Genomic DNA, 21,719 nt, shown 5'->3' on the forward strand with positions numbered 1-21,719 from the left:
CAATCCCAGTAAGGTGATCATCCCTTTCTTATTTCTCAGTTCCACCCAAATAACTTCCCTGGATGTATTTCCAGGAATATCCTCCCTCAGCACAGCTGTAATGCTATCCCTTATCAAAAATACCACTCTCCTCCTCTCTCACCTCCATTTCTATCTTTCCTATAGCATTTGTATCCTGGAACATTAAGCTGCCAGTGCTGCCCATCCTTGAGCCATGTTTCTATAATTGCTATGATATCCCAGTCCCATGTTCCCAACCATCCCCTGAGTTCATCTGCCTTCCATGTTAGGCCCCTTGCATTGAAATAAATGCAGTTTAATTTATTAGTCCTACCTTGTTCCTGCCTGCCCTGACTATTTGACTCGCCTCTGCTCTCAACTGTACCAGTCTCAGATTGATCTGTTTCCTCACTATCTCCCTGGGACTCCCCCCCTTACTAGTTTAAATCCTCCCGAGCAGCTCTAGCAAATCTCCCTGCCAATATATTCGTCCTTTTCCAATTTAGGTGCAATCAGTTCTTCTTATACAGGTCACTTCTACCCCAAAAGAGATTCCAATGATCCAAAAATGTGAATCCTTCTCCCGTACACCAGCTCCTCAGCCATGCATTCATCTACTCTATCCTCCTATTCCTGCCCTCACTAGCTCGTAGTACCGGGATTAATTCAGATATTACTATTCCCGAAGACCTCCTTTTGAAATTCCTGCCTAACTCTCTGTAATCACCCTTCACAATCTCAACCTTTTTCCTTCCTATGTCGTTAGTTCCAATGTGGACAATGACCTCTTGCTGGCCCCTCTCCCCCTTGAGAACATTCTGCACCCTCTCTGAGACATCCTTGATCCTGGCACCAGGGAAACAACGCACCATTCTGATTTTTCGCTGCTGGCCACAGAAACATCTGTGTGTACCTCGGACTAGAGAATCCCCTAACACAATTGATCTCTTGGAACCTGACGTACCCCTCGTAGCATTACAGTCAGTCTCAATACCAGAAACTTGGCTGTTTGTGCTACATTCTCCTGAGAATCCATCACCCCCTACATTTTCCAAAACAGCATACTTGTTTGAAATGGGTATAGCCACAGAACACGCCTGCACTAGCTGCCTACCTCTCTTACCTTTCCTGGAGTTAACCCATCTATGTGACTGTATCTGAGACTTACCCCCATTCCTATAACTGCCATCCATCACATACTGTTGCTATTGCAAATTCCTCATCGCTTCTATCTGTCTATCCAACGATCCACTTGATCTGATAAGATTCGCGACTGACAGCATTTATTGCAGATATAATCCGCAATAACCCTTAAACTCTCTTTAAACTCCCACATCTGAGAAGAAGCACATATCACTCTACTAAAGGCCATTTTTTCTCCTTCACAATCTACAGACCCAGAAAATAACTTATTCCTCTACAAAACACCGCCCCAGGTTAGATTAATAGTTATGGTTTATATTTTCAGTTTAATCAAGAGACAATTCTCAAAAAACATATAATCAAGAAAGAACCCACTCTACCCTCTACTGCAGACTTTTTGTAGGCCACTTAAAACAATTAACTTATCTAATTCTGTGCTGTGAACTTCGCCCAAACAGTTCGTCCAAGATCAGTTGTGAATTTCACTGTTTGTTAATTTTCCCAGGCACACTCCAATGTCCAGCGATACATGAATTCAAACAGCAAAGGTGGTAACTGTGCAGGTTCACACTGGTGTCAGTTTCTTTCTCTCTCTCTCTCTCCTGCACTGACCTCACCATGTGCTTCCTTTGTCTGTTCTTCTCCCTTTTAAAACTGCTGTTGTTTTGACTTTTTTTCCAAAGTTCCAAAACAATGCAACAGCATATAAAACAGTAATTGCTGCTCCTGGAATTCGAGGAAATCACCTCCAGCACCTAAAATACCTCAAAAATTTGAATGGTAACAATTGTTAATAAAACAAGGGAGTGAGCTGATGACTAGTGCCCATGGTTCTAAAGCTCCAAAGTCTGGGGACATTAAGCTGTTTTATTATTTGCATGTAAATTAGTTGATTGGTTGTAGTAGCATTGAAAAACTGGGCTGTAACTCATATATAGAGTCTTGTTATTAAAACCATGTGAGGCTCAAGTGTATGATGACAGCATAATTCTGATAAACCTATGCAAAGACTCTTCACAATTTTAATATCCTTTGTACAAAAGGGTTCACATAAAGGGGAACTACATTTGTATTCTAACCAACATGTGATTCAAATTTTCTCATTACTCCTTTATTCTTGTACTCTATGTTCTGTTCGTAAAGCTTGTTTATTTTTTGTTTCACAATGGTTTATCCACCTAAACTCACACTATAATGGAATTATATATTTAATCCTATAGATCTCTCTTTTCAACACAAACTGCAAAGTTTTATTAAAGACCATAGAGGGTGTTTATGCATGAAGGTACGGCTGAGGCACTAAAAATTTTAAGTTTATTAAATTCAAATACTTTGAATTTGTCTTTATCAAAGAATGAATTACTGTAATATCATGTAAAAAAGAAGGCAGTTCAGACACTTGAATGTTTTAACATTAGGAAGGAGAAGATCTGGGATAGAATGTATCCTTAAAATTGATAAGGCACCAGAACTGCATGAGATGCATCAATGCTACGAAACGAAGTGAGAGGCTCTGACCATAATTTTCCAGTCTCCCTTAAACTCAGGTGGTGACAGAGTACCACTGTTTAAAAACAGTGTAAAATAAACCCAGCAATGCATGTTTAAGTTCAACTTTGGTGGGGAAACATGATAATTTGGGAAAAAATTAATGGATACACGCAGTTTAATTAAGGAAAGCTGGTATTGGTCTGTAAAGAGTAAACAGTATTAATTGAGATGCTTAGGTTTCTGGTAAGGTAGCAGAAAGAGTTGATGAGAATAGTACTGTTATCGTAGTGTACATGGTCTTCTGAAGGGCATTTGATAATGTACCACATAATAGATTTGTGACCAAGGTTACAGATGATGGAACAAAAGGGACAGTAGCAAAATGGATACAAAACTGGCTGAATGACGTAGTGTAGTGGTGAATCAATTTTGTACTGAACAAACTTTTATAGTGAAGTTCTCCAGGGCTTGGTGTTAGGGTCTCTGCTGTTCCTGATATATGTCAATGACGTTAATCTTGGAGTGCATGTCACCAGTTTAAGGTTGCAGTAAATATGAAACTTGGAAGTATTGTGAACCAGGAGAAGGATATGAAGAATTTCAAAATGGCATAGGCACATTAGTGAAAAACTAGGCAAAAGTGAAGATTGCAGATGCTGCAAACCAGAGTTTAGATCAGAGTGGTGCTGGAAAAGTACAGCAGGTCAGGCAGCATCCGAGGAGCAGGAAAATCGATATTTAGGGCAAAAGCCCTTCAAACGTTAGTGGAAAAGGTAGGTGAATGACAAATGAGATTTAATGCAGAGAAATGCGATATGATTAATTTTGGTAGGTATAATGCAGAAAAAAAAAGTGAAATAAAATGTATAACTCTAAAATTGTTTGGCATAAATGTGTTTAAATGATTGAAGATGGCAGGAAAAGTTGGTCGAGTGGTTAATAAAGCATCCTGAGTTTTAACATATGGGGCACAGAGTAAAAAAGCAAGGAAGTTATAAAACACTGTATGAAATACTAATTTAGCATCAACTTAAAAGGAAATTAGATCTTTATCTGAAAAAAGTATCAATTGCAAGGCTGCAGAGGAAAGGCAGAGCAGTGGTACTTTCAGAGGGCCAGAGTGACACAACAGACTGAATGACTCCCTTTGGCATTGTAACCATTTTATGATTCTATGATTTTCCACTGCAAATATCATAGTATTTATATTTCACTCAGTTTAAAAAAAAGAAATTCGCAATATTTTTCCAATTCCTCCAAGTGTTATATATTCAAATATATCTAATGGTTTAAAATGAATCCCGGTGAGACATTATTACTCTTGATATGGGAGAACACTTTACTTGGAGACTTTGAGACAAAATCATTGTAATGTGTCAGTGATAAATGTAACAGCCAAAGGACAGTCAAACTTATAGAGTTGTTTCTCTTTTAAAAAAACAAGATTGTTTACTGTTACTAATTTTCTAAAAGGATATTTTGCAAGGATACGAGAATTTTTTGCAGCAGATTCACGTCAACAAACCAGGAAATCTATGAAATAAGCATTTCTCTGGAAAACTATTTAAAAACCTTAGTGTTGCAAACTTGATACAAATAATAGTCCTCAAAGAAAGGATTCATGTACATGAACTATTTTGTGACCCTTGCAGTTCTAAAATTTCTTTCCCACTGTTTGAAATACGCAAATGTCAAATTTATAATGAATGTAGGTTTGCACACTGAGCTGGAAGGTTCATTTACAGACGTTTCGTTACCCTACTAGGTAATATCTTCAGTGGGCCTTAGGCGAAGCAATGCTGAAAATTCCTGCTTTCTATTTATATGTTTGGGTTTCTTTGGGTTGGTGATATAAATAGAAAGCAGGAATTTTAAGCATTGCTTTGCCTGAGGCCCACTGAAGATGTTACCCAGTAAGGCAATGAAATGTCTGGAAATGAACCTTCCAGCTCAACGAGCAAACCTACATCTAAAACCTCAGCCTGAGTTACAAATCTTCTCAAAACTCACTTTCAAATTTATAAATTACACTCACTTTATACAACTGACATTTTACAGGTAAACATTAGAGGAAATCAGCACAGCAAAAGCAAGCTAGAAAGTCTCCATTCTTATTTTTCTCCATGTACAATGTTCTCATTGAAATTTTCACTTCAGATCAGCGAAGAAGGACTTGTGTTCATAAAGTACCTTTAAAACCACCAGATGTCTCAAAAGTATTTTACTGCCAGTATTCACTGTTGGAATGTGGAAGCCAATTTGTACTTAGCAAATTTCTATGAATAACATGCGATAATGATCAATCTCATTAATTTCTGTGTTTTGGTCAGGATGCTGAGGATGGTCAGGTCGTCTTCTAATAGTGCTATAGGTTATTTTTAAATGTCTACTTGAGAGAATAAAGCAATTTGGTTAAATATTGCACCTAAAAATCAATGCTGCACTCCACGAATACTTTGTCCTTATTACAACAGAGAAGATCAAATGGCATTTTGATTACCCATATTGCTTAATTAGGAGAAACTAAAATCAGACAATGCCATGCATCCATTGATAATTGAGTTCATAACTTCATGTTAAACTATTTATATGTTCTATGACTTGTTGAGTTTAATACTGATTAAAGCGTGTGGATTATTTTCTTCAAAACAAAATACAGTAACACAGTTATTTTGTTGATATCCGTTGTTAACATATCTAGCTCGTGCATGGGAGGTAATGTTAGGAAAACTAACAGGCATTCAACGCTAATAACTAAAATTAGAGCTAATAACTTAGATCAGATGCTGCTAGATTTTCCAGCACTTTTCACTTCCATTTCAGATTCTCCAACATCTGCAATATTTTGCTTTTGGATTGAGACACTCAAAAATACCTTGTTTGTTTCAAATGGATTAACAATGCTACAACTTTCTTTTGCAGAGTTTCTTCTGTCAGCAGAAATTCTCCAAGGTCACGACTGCCCTCAATAAAATCTACAAGGAAGTATGCCAGTTCACAAAAGAACTCCAACAGTATGGAGCCACAGCCTAACCGAGTGGAGAAAATTTGCAAATCATTACGGAAAGGCCTAAAGTGAGAACCTGTATTTTTTAAAAAAAAAATTCATGGGATGACTGCGTCATTGGCTAGGCCAGCATTTAATGCCCAGAGTACAGTTAAGAGTTAACCACATGGTTGTGGGCATGGAGTCACATGTAGGCCAGACCAGGTAAGGACATTAAGTGAATCAGATGGGATTTTCCAAAAATCGACAATGGATTCATGGTCATCATTAGAACCTTAATTCCAGATTTTTGTTGAATTCAAATTCTACCATCTGCCATGGTGGGATTCAAATCCGGGTCCCCAGAACTTTACCAGGTCTCTGGATTAACATTCCAGCGACAATACCACTAGGCCAATGTCCTATACAGCTGCAACATGACCTCCCAACTCCTATACTCTGACCAATAAAGGAAAGCATACCAAACGCCTTCTTCACAATCCTCTTTACTTGCAATTCTAATTTCAAGGAATTATGAACATGCACTTCAAAGTCTCTTTTTTCAGCAATACTCCCCAAGACCTTATAATTATGTGTGTAAGCCCTTTCCTGATTTGCCTTTGCAAGATGCAGCACTTCACATTTATCTAAATTAAACTCCATCTGCCACTCTTTCACCCAATGCTGCCTTGCAACTCAGAGACCTGGGCTCAATCCGGGCAATTGTCTGTGTAAAGTTTGCACATTCTCCCTGAGTCTGTGTGGATTCCTCCCACAGTCCAAAGATGTGCAGGTTAGGTAGGACTGACCATGCTAAATTGCCCATAGTGTCCAGAGATGTGCAGGGTAGGTGGATTAGCCATGTGAAATGCAGGTTTACAGGGATAGGGGAAGGGGTTGTGTCGAGGTAGGATGCTCTTTGGAGGGTCTGTGTAGACTCGATGAGCCAAATGGCCTGCTTCCATACCATAAGGATTCTAAGATAAATAATATGTTGATTGAGTTAGAGGCAGTGGGGATATACTGCTTAAATTGAGAGAGCAAAATGAAGGAAGGTATTGCATGCAATAGTGAGTGGTAGAGCATGAACTTGGTCCACGGAATATATCGTTGAACTCCTTCCTGCATTTCATCAGGCATTTCATCAGACCGTGCACGGACCTGGGTAGTGACCTCAGACCAGACTAGCACGATCTGGTGTTATGACCTTCTCTTCTGCTCTTCAGAGAAGTGAGCACCCCCTTTGTGCACCACCCCCTCTAACAGGACCTCTGATACTCTGTTCGGAATGAGCATGGAGTCATAAGTTTCCTTTTGTCTGCCAAGGTGAATATCTACAAATGTGCAGTGCAGCTCCAGGGTGCCAGCACTTGACTAGGTGAGCTAACACCTTTTAAATATGGCGCCAGTCATACTGGCAGTGGCAGGTATGTCTGACTATGGAGAGTGGGAGAATTGGGCAAATAGTGGATAGGAGGGTGCCACTGGGCCCAGGTTGGTGGTTAATCAGGTGGGTTTGAGATGACTGTGTGAGGAAACTCATTAAGGCTTACTAAGAGAAATCCCCTATTCTTGATGAAGGGCTTTTGCCCGAAACATCGATAATACTGCTCCTCAGATGCTGCCTGAACTGATGTGCTTTTCCAACACCACTAATCCAAAAGAGATATCCCCTCTGAAATTAAACAAACATGGCAAAATATGGGAAGATTCACCCCTTATTTTTGTTTCTGGAGTGGCAAGTGAATTCACTGGTGCTCAACAAAGATGCATACTCAGCCCTCCTGTACTCCCTGTACGCTCACAACAATGTAGCCAAATTTTGTATGACTGCCATCTACAAGGTTGCTGATGACCATTGTACGCTGGATATCAGCAATGATAAGTCAGAATACATGAAGGAGATAGTGCTGGGTGACATGGTGCAATGATGACAACCTGTCTCTCCATGTCAGCAAAACAAAAGAACTGATCATTAACTTCAGGAAGAAAGGAGGAGTGTGCACTCCTATCTACACCAACTGAGCTGAGATGGAGAGGGTCGATAGTGTCAAGTTCCTAGGAGTGACAATAATCAACCATCTGTCCTGGACTTCCCACTCTGCTCAGGCTTGTAGAAACTATAGAAAGTTGTATGCCCAACCCAACCCAGAAGTCCATGGACTTCATCTACACTTCTCATTCCTATCACAAGGCTGTCAATATCATCAAAGACCCCTCCCACCCTGGTAATACACTCTTCCAACCTTTCCATCAGGCAGAAGAGATAGAAGTTTGAATACACGCACGAGCTGATTCAAGAAAAGCTTCTTCCCTGCTGTCATTAGACTACTGAATGGACCTCTCTAATTAAAAATCTGATGTTGACCTTGCTTTTGTGCACCTCCCGTGCAACCATAACCCTGTATGCCTCGCTCTGACTAAGCACTCTGTGGTCTGACTGTGCTGTTTGCAAAACAAAACTTTTCACTGTACTTAGGTACATGTGACAACAATAAGTCAAATCAAGTTATAAATCTTCTAGCCAAGAAGTGAGAGTACCGACTGAGCCATAGATGGTTTGACCAGGTGGATACTCCTTCACAGATCAAATGGTTATAGCAGTAGCAAATGAAGCAGAACCAAAATACAGTTTGAACTTTAGAGATGTGACACAAGTCTTTACATATACAGCCTTATTAAAGTTTATTTTGCCCTAGCGCAAAATCAGCCATCTATTCTCAATGTGCTGTTTGAGTAGAGATAGCTCAACGCTCTTACATGAGTCAAACTTCTCTGGAATAACCTTAAGTACCAGATTTTTGAGAGTTGACAACTACTTTTATTTTATTGCAGCGAATATCTCGAAACGCATCAAAATGAATTGGATTTGCTAAACATGCAGCAGAAAGACATGAAAAGGAACTCCAGACTGGTTTGTACAAAAATAGTAAAATTCATGTTTGGTTAATGTGACTCTGCAGTAAGGGAGGTAGTTTGTGGTTGCCCTTCTTCATGGAATATTGTAATATTGTATGTGGCTATAGTCAGTCTATGTGAACAGTGGCACTGACAAAGGGATTGAAGATGGACTCACACCCCAACTCTTTTAAATGGGATTGTCCAAATCATCATCCTGTAAAATCCAGGCCTATGTTCCTCAGGCTTTATTATTTTCTCTCTACCTACACATCCCCTTTCATGCCACCATTGGTAGTCATTCTTTCGGGTTTCATTTCAGGAATTGAATCCTTGAATCTTTCAATTTCTCCACTGGCCTCTCCTCTACTGATTTTTCTTATACACATTTTTTGAGTCATTGCAATGCATCAGTAAGACTATAATATGGGATGGGTGGGAAATTTTTCAAATAAATCTCTCTACTTCATTATGCTCAACTTATAGGTCTGTAACATTTTGCAAGAAAATCCAGTAATGCATTAGCACAAGTGCCTTTGTTGTATGAAATAAGTGATGATTGTTCCTTCAAGGAAAGAGAATACTAATAAATGTTCCTTATGTTCCAGGCTTTCTTATATGACCTGGATAAGGTAAGCATGAATGTATCATAGATGGGAAAGCATTTTTGATTTCTAGCTGAATTGGGCACAGCACAGGAATAGTGGGTGCTCAGTTTATCCATGGTTAGCATCAAATGGTCTGCACTATTCTCAAATTCTGGCTTTATTTGAATGTTCACGGGCAAGCTGTAGGCATCAAGTGGTTCAAAATTCAACTTGAAGTTCTGCAGTAGGCCTGGCCTGGCAGGATAGAAGAAGTCAACTCTGGACAGGTTTGAGCAGGGTCCTGCAGTGGGGTGCAGTATTTTTGTGGAGCCAGCATTGTGGGCCTTTTCTTGAGCATTCATTAGGTTAGTCACAGCATGAAAATTACAAATAGAACACCCTGTTTATTAACATGGACACCATGGCATCAGGTTTCTGCTTGAGAATGACCATTTACAGTAAAAATATTATACAGTCATAGAATCAGACAGCACTGACCCTTCAGTCCAACCAGTCCCTTCAGTCCAACCAGTCCATGCCATCCGGAATCCCAAGTTAAACTAGTCCCATCTGCCTGTGCTTGGCCCACATCCCTCCAACATTTCTTATTCCCTTACTTAACTAAATGTCTTTTAAATATTGCACCTGTACCTGCATCTACCACTTGCTTCTGGAAGTTCATTCCACATATGAACACTGTGTGGAAAAAAAAGCCTCTGATGTCTCTTTTAAATCTTTCTCCTCTTACCTTAAAAATATGCCCCCTAGTCTTGAAATCTACCACCCGAGGGAAAAGACACCTGCCGCTCACCTCATCTACGTCTTAGTGGGCGGCACGGTGGCACAGTGGTTAGCACTGCTGCCTCACAGCGCCTGAGACCATATGCCCCCTAGTCTTGAAATCTACCACCCGAGGGAAAAGACACCTGCCGCTCACCTCATCTACGTCCCTCATTATTTTATAAACCTCAACAACGTCACCTCTCAACCTCCAATGCTCCAGAGAAAAACGTCCCAGCCTGTCCAGCCTCTCTTTATAACTCAAATCCTCCATTCCAGGCAACTTCCTGATAAATGTCTTCTGAACCCTCTCCAGCTTAACAATATCTTTCAGGTAACAGGGTGATCACATTGAACATAGTATTCCAGAACAGGCCTCATCAATGTTCTCTACGTCCTCAACACAACATCCCAACTACTATATTCAAAGGACTGAGCAATGAAGGCAAGCATACCAAATGCCTTCTTAACCACGTTATCTGTATGTGATGCAAATTTCAAAGAATTATGTACTTGAACCCTGAGATCTTTTTGTTCTACAACACCGCCCAAGGCCCTACTTTTAATTGTATAAGTCTTGACTTTGTTTGTTTTTCCAAAATGTAATATCTTGCATTTATCCGAATTGAACTCTATCTGCTACTCTTTAGCCCATTGACCCAAACGATCAAGATCTCTTTGTAATTTTTGATAATTTTCTTCACAGTCTACTATATCACTAATCTTGGTGTCAACCTCAAACTTACTAACCATGATTGCTATATTTTCAAATTATTACAGTTGTATCCATCATTGTATAGGGGCAAGATGCTACAATATTGGCATCATGCATCTAGAAGCAAGGACAGCACCCTTCTTTGTCTGAAAATTGCAAATTAATCTTACAATTTGCGGAGGACCCTGAGTTGTTGATATAACTGCCTCATGTCTGTAATAGATGGATGTAGTGCTTGACAATTTAGAAGCCTGAGTGAAAGTTACATCTCGAGATCCCTGGGCAATTCCCATCTCTAATTTTCAATTATTTGTGGTGTGTTCTATGAACCCAAGTCAAATAATAGAGAACAAGACAAGGAACAGCTGCCCAGCAATTTAAATTCTTAAATGGTAATTTTTGTAGGTAACATTATAGCATAAAGATTGTGATACAAGTTGTGTCGATACATAATAAGTGTCAATTACTTTTGGTAATTCATCGATATGATGCTTTTCAGCAAATTCGGACCACCGAAAGATACATCAGGAAACTGGAGTTTCACATCAGCAAGGTAAGGATTTGGAGCTTGCAAATAAATCATTGCTTATCGTTTTTCTCTTTAAAAGGATGTATTTCTATAGGCGTTAGATGGATTATAAAAGCAGTTGCCTGAGATAACCATTTGACTTTCTCCTCACTGCTGTTCCTCATACATTTTTCAGTGTGATAATAATGTGTTGAGGGCAATCTGGTTAACTTAATAAATTATGAAGTCATTAGAGTTCATTGTATGAAGTGCTGATTTTTGAACTGTGGCAAAGAAGTAAAACTTCTGTTGTACAAGCACTTGGAAAGCAGTCACAAATTCAATTTTTAAGCACAATGTGCAATTTTTGTTACATCAAACCATGTAACCTTTGTTCTAATGGTCACACAATAAATCTAAAATCTGCAATTTTTTTACTGCCCCGCCTAAAATCACTGCTGCATGACACATTGAAATATTTAGCTGGCCTAATTTTCCATAATATCCAGGAACAGCCTGTACTGTCACACTATTACCATGGAAACTGTGGCAGCAAGTTTCTATTTGAGCATGACCTTTACAATGGAGTTTATATTATTAAAGTGAAATCTATCCCAGTAAAAAGACAGCTTCCCTCTATAAGTTGAGTCTCAAATTTTCTCAGTGATTTACATGATCATTCCAGAACAATGTTTTCTGACTAGGATATTCATAATACAGAGTTTTCTCCTACATGGTGAAATTACCCCTTTTACAAATACAACACGGAGGGACTTTTTTCCAAAATGGCCAAGCAAACCATCCTGATATAAAAATAATCACTATAAAGAGCTAAGTACCACCTCTTTTGGCAAACTAGAGATGGAGAATAAAATTGGCATCATCCTAACCCAGAGTACAACTAGGAAAATTATTATTTGATATGTCAACAAATAGTTACATTTCACAGTTTCCAATGGCTTAAGATCTCCTGGAACAATTACCATAAGATAACAAGGAGCAGAAGAAAATGTTATGTTCCCAACTACATTCTTACCCACTCCTGATAACCTTTGCATCCTTGTTAGAATATATTTGCCTCTGCCTTATAAAATATTCAATGACTGTTCCTCCGCTGCTGAACACCCATTGAAACTAAACTGCACCAGCCATCTAAAAACTAATGTTACAAGAGCGAGTCAAAAGCTGGGAATTCTGACTCCCCAAAGCCTATCCACCATCTACAAAAAAAAGTCAGGATTTTGTCAGAAATACTCTGCTTTTACCTGGATGAGTACTGGCCTAGCAAGTGACACCCACATTCTATAAAATAAAAAGTGGAAATGTTTGCTGCTGATAGTGTTCAGTATCACTCACAATTCCTCAGACATGGAAGCACTCTGTGAGCACATCCAACAAAACCTGGACAGCATTCAGGATAGGGCTGACAAGTGACAATCAATGTTCATGCATGCAAAATCCAGGCAATAGCCATCTCCAATAACAGAAAATCTAACTACATCCCCTTTATGAACACTTGCTGAATGAACACTTGCTGAATCTCCTACCATCAACAGTCTGGGAATTACCATTAACTAGAAACTTAACTGGACCAGCCATAGTAATGCAGCGATTACAAGACCAAGTCCGAGGGTGAGAATTCTATTATGCATAATTCACCTCCTGAAGCCCCAAAGCCTCAAATGGCAGAATTCAGTATTGTGATGAAATAAACCCCCTTTCTTGGATGACTGTAGAAATATAACACTTAGTAATGTTGAGACCATTCTGGACATTGGTGACCCCTTAAGCATTCAGTTCCTCCAATGTAGCAGCAGTGTATACAATCAGGAAGATAGACTCCAGCAACTCACCAAAGTAACACCTTCCAAAAGTACATCCTCTACCTTCTAGAAGCAAAAGGGTAGCAAACAAATGAGGATGCCCCTGCCTCCACAAGTTCCCATTCAAGTGACAGACCAACCTGACTTGAAACTGCATTGTCACTCTTTCACTGCCATGATCAACATCCCAGAACTCCTGCCCTAACTGCATTGTGATTGTATCGTCATTACATGAAGGTGACTCACTACCACCTTCTCATGGGCAACTAAGGACAGATAATAAATCCTAGATTTCTCAGTAATGCTCAAATCCTGTGAATGAAGAAAAAAAATGATGGACTAAATGGTTTGCTTCTGTGCTGTATGTTTTTATTTTCCCATTTTTCCATTTTGTAAAATGGAAAATTATTTAAGGTTTTAAGAAAGACTTTATGGAGTTTCAATGGTATGAATTGCCATTCATATTTGTTATGCTTTTATATTATTTTTTAATCAATTATATCCCAGATAGAAGAGCTATATGAATCCTACTTCATTCAATGGCGGCTACGCAATGGTGCAAGCAACATGAAGCAAGCTTACACTGTGACTCCTTCTACCAAAGGATCGAGGGAAACATTGCTCAAGATTAACAGAAACTACAAGGAATGTACAGAGGTATTCCATCTTTGTTTCTTATACAGAGGAACCTCGTTTATCCAGCATTCAATTGTCCGAGTTTCGGATAATTCCGACAAGCTCGGAAGGTCCCAATGCCTGGCTAAACTGTGTTAACTGGCATTCGATTATCCGAACATTTGATTATCCGAATATTCAATTATCCAAACAAAATACTCCCTGCCCATGTTGTTTGGATAATCGAGGTTCCTCTGTATACTTATTTTGGATTTTTTTGACAGTTCTGAAATTGGTAAAATAGGCCCTGATTTTTCTACTTATTTGGCAGATTATAACTAGATTAAAGTTTGGGCATATAAAGTAAATGTTTTTTTTTCCAGTTTAACACCTTTCTTTATATAATTATGGGAAATCTTAAAATCAGCTTTATATGCATCAAAGCATAAAATAGCTCAATTGTATGTTCATTGTGTTAAGTACTAATATCAAAATTCTGAGGATGAGGATATTGACATCCTGAGACATTTCCATGATTTAACCTTAAAATCGCTAATAAAGTAATTGGTTATCTCAAATACAAAAGCTTTTTGAGCCATTGTTAGAAATGTAACAAATTTTCCTTACGTTTTGAATTTTAAAAATGTTACTTTCTGATGGCAATGTCAATATTCATTGATGCAATTTCACAACAATGGATGAGCCTTTTAACTGGTTTAAGTAAGAACTATGTATATGGGGCCAAGTAAGAAAACAATAGAAAGGATTTTAACCAGTCCAATGAAGGACTGGAAACAAATTTGGCCCAGATCTTCCAGTCAATGACAATGTTGGCCACCCTGACACTATCCATGAAGTTTACTCCAACCCATAGTACCACCCATTTTCAGCCAGGACTTCTGATCCTAGCTGAAGTAGGGATGGATAAGCAGAGACATCCAAAGAGAAGACAGGTGAGGACAACAAAAGTTGAATGAAAATAGGACACACTATTTCTGAGAGAGCTGCTGCTGTATTTAGCTTATGACTGAGTGGACAAATGTATGTGTAGATGGATGGGTGAGTGTGCAGAGGGTGAGCGAATGAAAGGCTATATAGTTGGGTGAGTGTGTGTGGGTATGTGCATGGTAGGGTGAATGAGTGAATGGGTGAGTAAATGAAAAGTCAGGTCAGGAGGGTGGCAGCACAAGAGAGTTAATTCATATTTCCCAGGTATATGTTAATAAAAATTTGAACATAAAAAGCTGAGTCACATCTGGTTTAAAAGGAAATAAAGGGTGAAACACACCCTTTCAGGAATGTTAATTGGATTGCTTAGAAGATTGATAATGGGAGAAACAGTCAGATTGGGTCAGGTCCAGGGTGAATTGGGTCTTGTCAGGGGTGGGTTTTTGAGTTGTGGTTTGTCCACTCAGATCAGTGTTGCTGTCTAGTCCAGATGGATTTTTTTTTAACCTTCTTTCCTAATCAACCTGTTTAGAGATGTTATTACACACCTCTGGAGCAGATGGAACTTGAACCCAGGCCTCTCTGGTCTGGGGCAGGGACACTACTCACTGCACCACAAGAGGGCCCTGAAGGGTTTTTTTTCGGTGGGAAAGTTATTTGGGTCAGCTGCAGGTTGTCAAATCAGGTCAGTGATTAGTTGGGGACAGTAGTTGGGCTGAGAGTTTAGTCAGGTGGGGGAATAGATGAATCTGGTCAGAAATCTTTCTTTACAAGGATAATCCTACAGTGGAATAAACTGCAAAAGGAATTAGTCACATCCTCATCACTTGCAAGTTTCCAGACCCATTTTTAAATTAGCTCCATTTAATAGTTTTTCATTATTAAGATTACCATCTCAGCAGATAATGCCTGTTTTAACTCATGCTAACTGTATAAACATTGGCTGAGTATAGATATTAGTTTGGGATGCCAAAATAACTGAAGTTGAAACAGAAGGGGAATCATAAGCCCTGCACCATCTAACAGGCTTTATTGATTTTTGTTTAGCTCATTGAACTGAATGGGAAACATATAAAATGAACCCAGAAATGTCCGGCTGCTAACCACATTGCGCTTATTTCTTTAGGCCTGTGCACTATAACAGCCAACAATTAGATTTTAATTTTTACTGTAATAACATTTTTCTTTCTTACGGAAATCTGCTACACAGTAACTCACCTGATCTGGAAAGCTTTCATTTTAAAACACAGAAAATGGTTCAAGAGCGACTACATTTATTTGTACACGTGTGGGCCCCTGCATTTAGTATGCATTTCTGCAAAACTGATGACACTAGTTTTGCTGAAAAATGAGGTTTTTAGCATCTATTCTGTAGAGGAATGCTATACTTTAATAGCTAAGCCTCAAGTATTGTCTATGAAAGAATAGATTTAGATTAGATTAGATTAGATTGCACATCTTTGGACTGTGGGAGGAAACCAGAGCACCCGGAGGAAACCCACGCAGACACGGGGAGAACGTGCAAACTCCACACAGTCAGTCGCCTGAGGCGGGAATTGAACCCGGATCTCTGGCACTGCGAGGCAGCAGTGCTAACCACTGTGCCACCGTGCCGCCCATTTAATGAATGATCTTGTTACTGAAGCATATTTCGCTGAAAACACTGCACAGAACACCTCTATGCATCACAAAAAAGTGGAAAATAACTGGCTGACCTATATAAATGGAGGAGAAAGTGAGGACTGCAGATGGTGGAGATCAGAGCTGAAAATATGTTGCCGGAAAAGCGCAGCAGGTTAGGCAGCATCCAAGGAACAGGAGAATCGACGTTTCGGCCCGAAACGTCGATTCTCCTGTTCCTTGGATACTGCCTGACCTATATAAATCCCAATCTTTAAATTGTGGTAAATTCTGATGCAAATTCAGAACAGTAAGTTTTAATAATACATACTTAGAACTATTCTTTCATCAATATCGTCAAATCATTGCATTTTTTTTCTTTTAATAGGATATGTGCGCAATTGAGAGAACATTAGAAGTGCTACTTGGGGAGTTTCACATTAGAATGAAAGGTACCTATATTTGATTTGAAGAAAATATAATTGGAATACATTTTAATTCAAACCTTTTTAAAGAAAACAATGGAATAGAATATGAGCTCATTTGAATTTTCATGCCTTGTGGGTGACTTTATGTTGCAATGGTCGTTGTGTTTATGTCATTGAGATGAATAGATGGGACTTCCTTCTCATGATCTATTCTGTCTATACCTCACATAATTTTGTACATCTCTATCAGAGCCCCCCTCAGTTTCCTCTGCTTCAGAGCAAACAAACCCAGCTTAACCAGTCTCTTCTTTTAATCCCAGGCAACATTCTTGTGAATCAAATAAAAGCAAATTACTGCAGATGCTGGAATCTGAAACCAAAAGAGAAAATGCTGGAAAATCTCAGCAGATCTGGCAGCATCTGTAAGGAGAAAAGAGCTGACATTTCAAGTCTAACTGACCCTTTGCCAAAGCTGACAAATGATCAGTTAGACTCGAAACATCAGCTCTTTTCTCTCCTTACAGATGCTTCCAGACCTGTTGAAATTTTCCAGCATTTTCTCTACTCTTGTGAATCATATCTGTACACTCTCCAATGTGGTTTACAAGGACTTGGAACCATAGAGTCATAGAGATATACAGCACATAAACAGACTCTTCAGCCCAACTCATCCATGCCAACCAGATATCCTAAATTAATCTAGTCCCATTTGCCAGCATTTGGCCCAGATCCCTCTAAACCCTTCCTATTCATATACGCATCCAGAAGCCTTTTAAATATTGTCACTTTACCAGCCTCCAATCTCTTCCCTAGTTTCCCACAGAGTTCTAGGATATATCTGATCAGGTCCCAGGGATTTATCCACCTTTTATATGTTTTAAGCCATCCAGCACTACTTGCTGTCTATTATGGAGATTTTTCAAGATGTCGCTATTGATTTTCCCATGTTCTATATCTTCCATATCTTTCTCCACAGTAAACACTGATGCAAAACACTCAATTGGTATCTCACCATCTCCTGCAGTTCCACACATAGGTGGCCTTGCTGATCTTTAAGGGGCCCTTAAAGATTCTCTCTCTAGTTACACTTTTGTCCTTAGTGTATTTGTAGAATCCCTTTGGATTCTCCTTAACCCTATTTGACAGAGCTATCTCATGCCCCTGTCTGCTCTCCTGATTTCCCTCTAAAGTATAACTCCTACTGCTTTACTTGGTAAGGTATTTGACAAGGTCCCACATGGAAGGCCTTCTGATAGCATAGTGACCAGAACTGCACACTACTTTCTAGCTGTGGCCTCACCTATGTTTTATAAAGTTATAAAATGTCTTCCTTGTTCCAATATTCTATGCCATGGCTAATGAAGGCAAGCATCCCTTACGCCTCCTTCACCACCCTCTTTACCTGAACTGACACCTTCAGGGATCTATGGACTTATAAACCAAGGTCTCTTTGTTCTTCAATACTCCATAGGGCCCTTTCATTTATTGTGTATATCCTTCCCTTATTAGACCTTCCAAAATCCATCTCCGCACACTTATTGGGATTACGTTCCATCTGCTATTGCTCTGCCCAATTTACCTACTGAGCAATATCAGACTGTAGCCTGAGACCTCTCCACCCAAGTTCAAGCAACGTCATCTTAAGATATTCTAAAGCGTCACAGAGGAGAAGTATTCATTTTAGACCTCACCCACCTCCACTGGCTCCACGCACAAGTTGTCCCTTTGCTCCTCTAATATGTCCCACCCTTGCCCTTGTAATCTTTTTTCTCTTAATATACTCATACAAAACCTTTTGGGTTTTTCTTGATCCCTTTTTGGGACAGCATGGTGGCTCAGTGGTTAGCACTGCTGCCTCACAGTGCCAGGGATTTGGGTTTAATTCTAGCCTCAGGTGACTGTCTGTGCGGAGTTTGCATGTTCTGCCTGTGTCCATGGTTTTCTCCTGCAAAGATATGCAGGCTAGGTGGATTGGCCATGCTAAATTGCCCATAGTGTCCAGGGATGTGCAGGCTAGGTGGATGAGCCATGGAAAATGCCGGGTCACAGGGATAGGGTAGAAGAGTGAGTCTGAATGGGATTTTCTTTGACGGGTTAGTGTGAACACAATGGTCCAGTTGGCCTGCATCCACACTATAGGGTTTCTTTGGTCTGCCAAAGACATTTTGTGGCTCATCCTTACCCTCCTAATTTCCTTTTAAAGCAATTTCCTGCACTCTTTAAACTTTTGAAGGCCTCCCCTGTTTTTAATACACTGTACCTGACAAACGCTTTCTTCTTTTTCTTTTTATTTACAAAACTCTTAATGCAAGGTTTGTGAAGGTTTGTAGCTCAGGTTGAGGTTTAGGGCATAGCTTTGCTCGCTGAGCTGTAGGTTTGATATCCAGACATTTCATTACCTGGCTAGGTAACATCATCAATGGCGACCTCCAAGTGAAGCGAAGCTGTTGTCTCCTGCTTTCTATTTATATCTTTCAAAGACAACAGCTTCGCTTCACTTGGAGGTCACCACTGATGATGTTACCTAGCCAGGTAATGAAACGTCTGGATATCAAACCTACAGCTCAGCGAGCAAACCGACACCCTAAAACCCTTAATATCCTTTGACATCCAGGGTTCCCTACACCTGCTGCCTTTGCTCTTCATTCTTAAAGGAACATGCTGGCCTTGAATTCTCACTATATTACTTTTAAAAGACTCACGCTTTCCAAATGTAGACTACCTGCAAGTAGCTGTTCCCAGTCTATGTCTAATGATATTGAAGTTGGCCTTACTGCAGTTTAGACACAAATTCTGCACTACCCTTATATCTTTCAATAATGACTTCAAAAATTACTGAGTTATGGTCACTCTGCCCAAAATGTCTGAAACTTCAACCTCTTGACTGGCTTCATTCCCTATGATTAGGTCAAACACTGCCCCATCTCTAGTAGGACTATCTGCATACTGTCACAAAAAAGCTTTCCAGGAAGCACTTTAAAAATTCCATGCCTGTTTCTCATATACCTTTCCTTGATTTGCTTACACATCGGCTGCCCTATCTCCCTCGAAATGTTGATAGGCCAGCAAGGTAATCATCTCTTATTTATTTCTAAACTCGATCCAGATGGCCTCATTTGAAGACCCTTCTGGGATGCCCTCCCTTATTACTGCAATGATGATTTCTTTATCAGTAATCCAATACACCACCTCTCTTTCCCCCCCAGCTCTTGCATCTGAATTTTCTATATCCTGGAATATTTGGGCTGCCAGACCAGCCCTTCCTTCACCCATGTTTCAGTGATTGCAATAATGTCATATTCCTGATGCTCTCAATGCTCTAAAATCACCCACCTTACCACTCAAGCTCCTTGCTTTAGAAGAGATCCAGTTTAGCTTTCCAGACCTCATGTATGCCTTATCCTCCACATGTTTTCTCCACCGACTGGATTGTCCTGGCATTCCTTCTATGTCTGATTGGGCTTACCTCCAAATTTATATCTGTTATGTATCTATTCCCCCTGCCCAGTTTAAAACCTCCCCACCAGAACGAGCAAATTATACTTGCAAACCTGGCATGTGAGAAACTTTGCAGCCAAACAAATCTTCATCTGCTCCCGGATCTATGAGTTCGACACGCGGCTAGATATTGAGCATTTCTTGCGCTACCTTAGCCTCCGCGCCTACTTCTTCAACAAGGACTCTCGCCCACCATCTGACGACCCCTTCTCCCGCCTCCAACACACCCCATCCACCTGAACACCCCGTGCTGGCTTCTTACCCGCCCTCGACCTCTTCATATCCAACTGCCGCCGCAACATTGACCGCCTCAACCTGTCCATCCCTCTCACCCACTCCAACCTCTCACCCTCACAACATGCAGTCCTCCACTCCCTCCGCTCCAAACCCAACCTCACCATCAAACCGGCAGACAAAGGAGGCGCAGTGGTAGTTTGGCGCACCGATCTTTAGACCGCTGAAGCTAGACACCAACTCGCGGACACCTCCTCCTACTGCCCCCTTGACCATGACCCCACCTCACACCACCAAACCATCATCTCCCAGACCATCCATAACCTCATCACCTCAGGAGATCTCCCATCCACTGCCTCCAACCTCATAAAACCCACAACCCCGCACCGCCCGTTTCTACCTCCTACCCAAAATCCACAAACCCGACTGCCCCGGCCGACCCATTGTCTCAGCCTGCTCCTGCCCCACCGAACTCATCTCTGCAAACCTCGACACTGTCCTGTCCCCCTTAGTCCAAGAACTCCCCACCTACGTTCGGAACACCACCCACGCCCTCCACCTCCTCCATGATTTTCGCTTCCTCAGTCCCCAACGCCTTATCTTCACGATGGACATCCAGTCACTATACACTTCCATCCCCCATCACGAAGGCCTCCAAGCCCTCCGCTTCTTCCTCTCCCGCCGACCCAACCAGTACCCTTCCACTGACACTCTCCTTCGACTGACTGAACTGGTCCTCACCCTAAACAACTTCTCCTTCCAATCCTCCCACTTCCTCCAAACCAAAGGAGTAGCCATGGGCACCCGCATGGGCCCCAGCTATGCCTGCCCCGTCGTCGGATATGTGGAACAGTCCATCTTCCGCAGCTACTCTGGCACCACCCCCCACCTTTTCCTCCGCTACATCGATGATTGTATTGGCGCTACCTCGTGCTCCCATGAGGAAGTTGAACAGTTCATCCACTTTACTAACATATTCCACCCCAACCTCAAATTTACCTGGACCGTCTCAGACTCCTCCCTCCCCTTCATTGACCTCTCCATTTCCATCTCGGGCGACTGACTTAACACAGACATTTGCTACAAACCGACCGACTCCCACAGCTACCTAGATTACACCTCCTCCCACCCTGCCCCCTGTAAAAACGCCATCCCATATTCCCAATTCCTCGGCCTCCGCCACATCTGCTCCCAGGAGGACCAATTCCACTACCGAACAACTCAAATGACCTCCTTCTTCAAAGACAGCAATTTCCCCTCCGACGTGGTCGACGACGCTCTCCACCACATCTCCTCCACTTCCCGCACCTCTGCCCTTGAACCCCACCCCTCCAATTGCCACCAGGTCAGAATCCCACTGGTCCTCACCTTCCACCCCACCAACCTCCGGATACATCGTATCATCCTCCGTCATTTCTGCCACCTCCAGACAGACCCCACCACCA

The 21,719-nt window shown here is 40.9% G+C and overlaps 1 protein-coding gene across 8 annotated transcripts in view; it reads left to right on the forward strand.

Moving 5' to 3' along the window:
- ripor3 (RIPOR family member 3) overlaps positions 1-21,719 on the forward strand; it is a 210,481-nt gene that overhangs the window by 75,326 nt on the left and 113,436 nt on the right. For 7 of the 8 annotated variants that reach the window (XM_043710258.1, XM_043710259.1, XM_043710261.1 and 4 more), the window contains exons 3-8: positions 5,557-5,709; positions 8,456-8,534; positions 9,127-9,150; positions 11,100-11,153; positions 13,439-13,588; positions 16,503-16,566. In XM_043710258.1, the coding sequence (XP_043566193.1) occupies positions 5,557-5,709; positions 8,456-8,534; positions 9,127-9,150; positions 11,100-11,153; positions 13,439-13,588; positions 16,503-16,566 (524 nt within the window). Of the gene's footprint in view, positions 1-5,556; positions 5,710-6,756; positions 6,999-8,455; positions 8,535-9,126; positions 9,151-11,099; positions 11,154-13,438; positions 13,589-16,502; positions 16,567-21,719 lie in introns of those variants that run through there. The other variant, XM_043710263.1, reaches the window with a different exon arrangement.

Source organism: Chiloscyllium plagiosum, chromosome 20 (assembly GCF_004010195.1).
Source record: "Chiloscyllium plagiosum isolate BGI_BamShark_2017 chromosome 20, ASM401019v2, whole genome shotgun sequence".
NCBI classification, from domain to species: Eukaryota; Metazoa; Chordata; class Chondrichthyes; order Orectolobiformes; family Hemiscylliidae; genus Chiloscyllium; species Chiloscyllium plagiosum.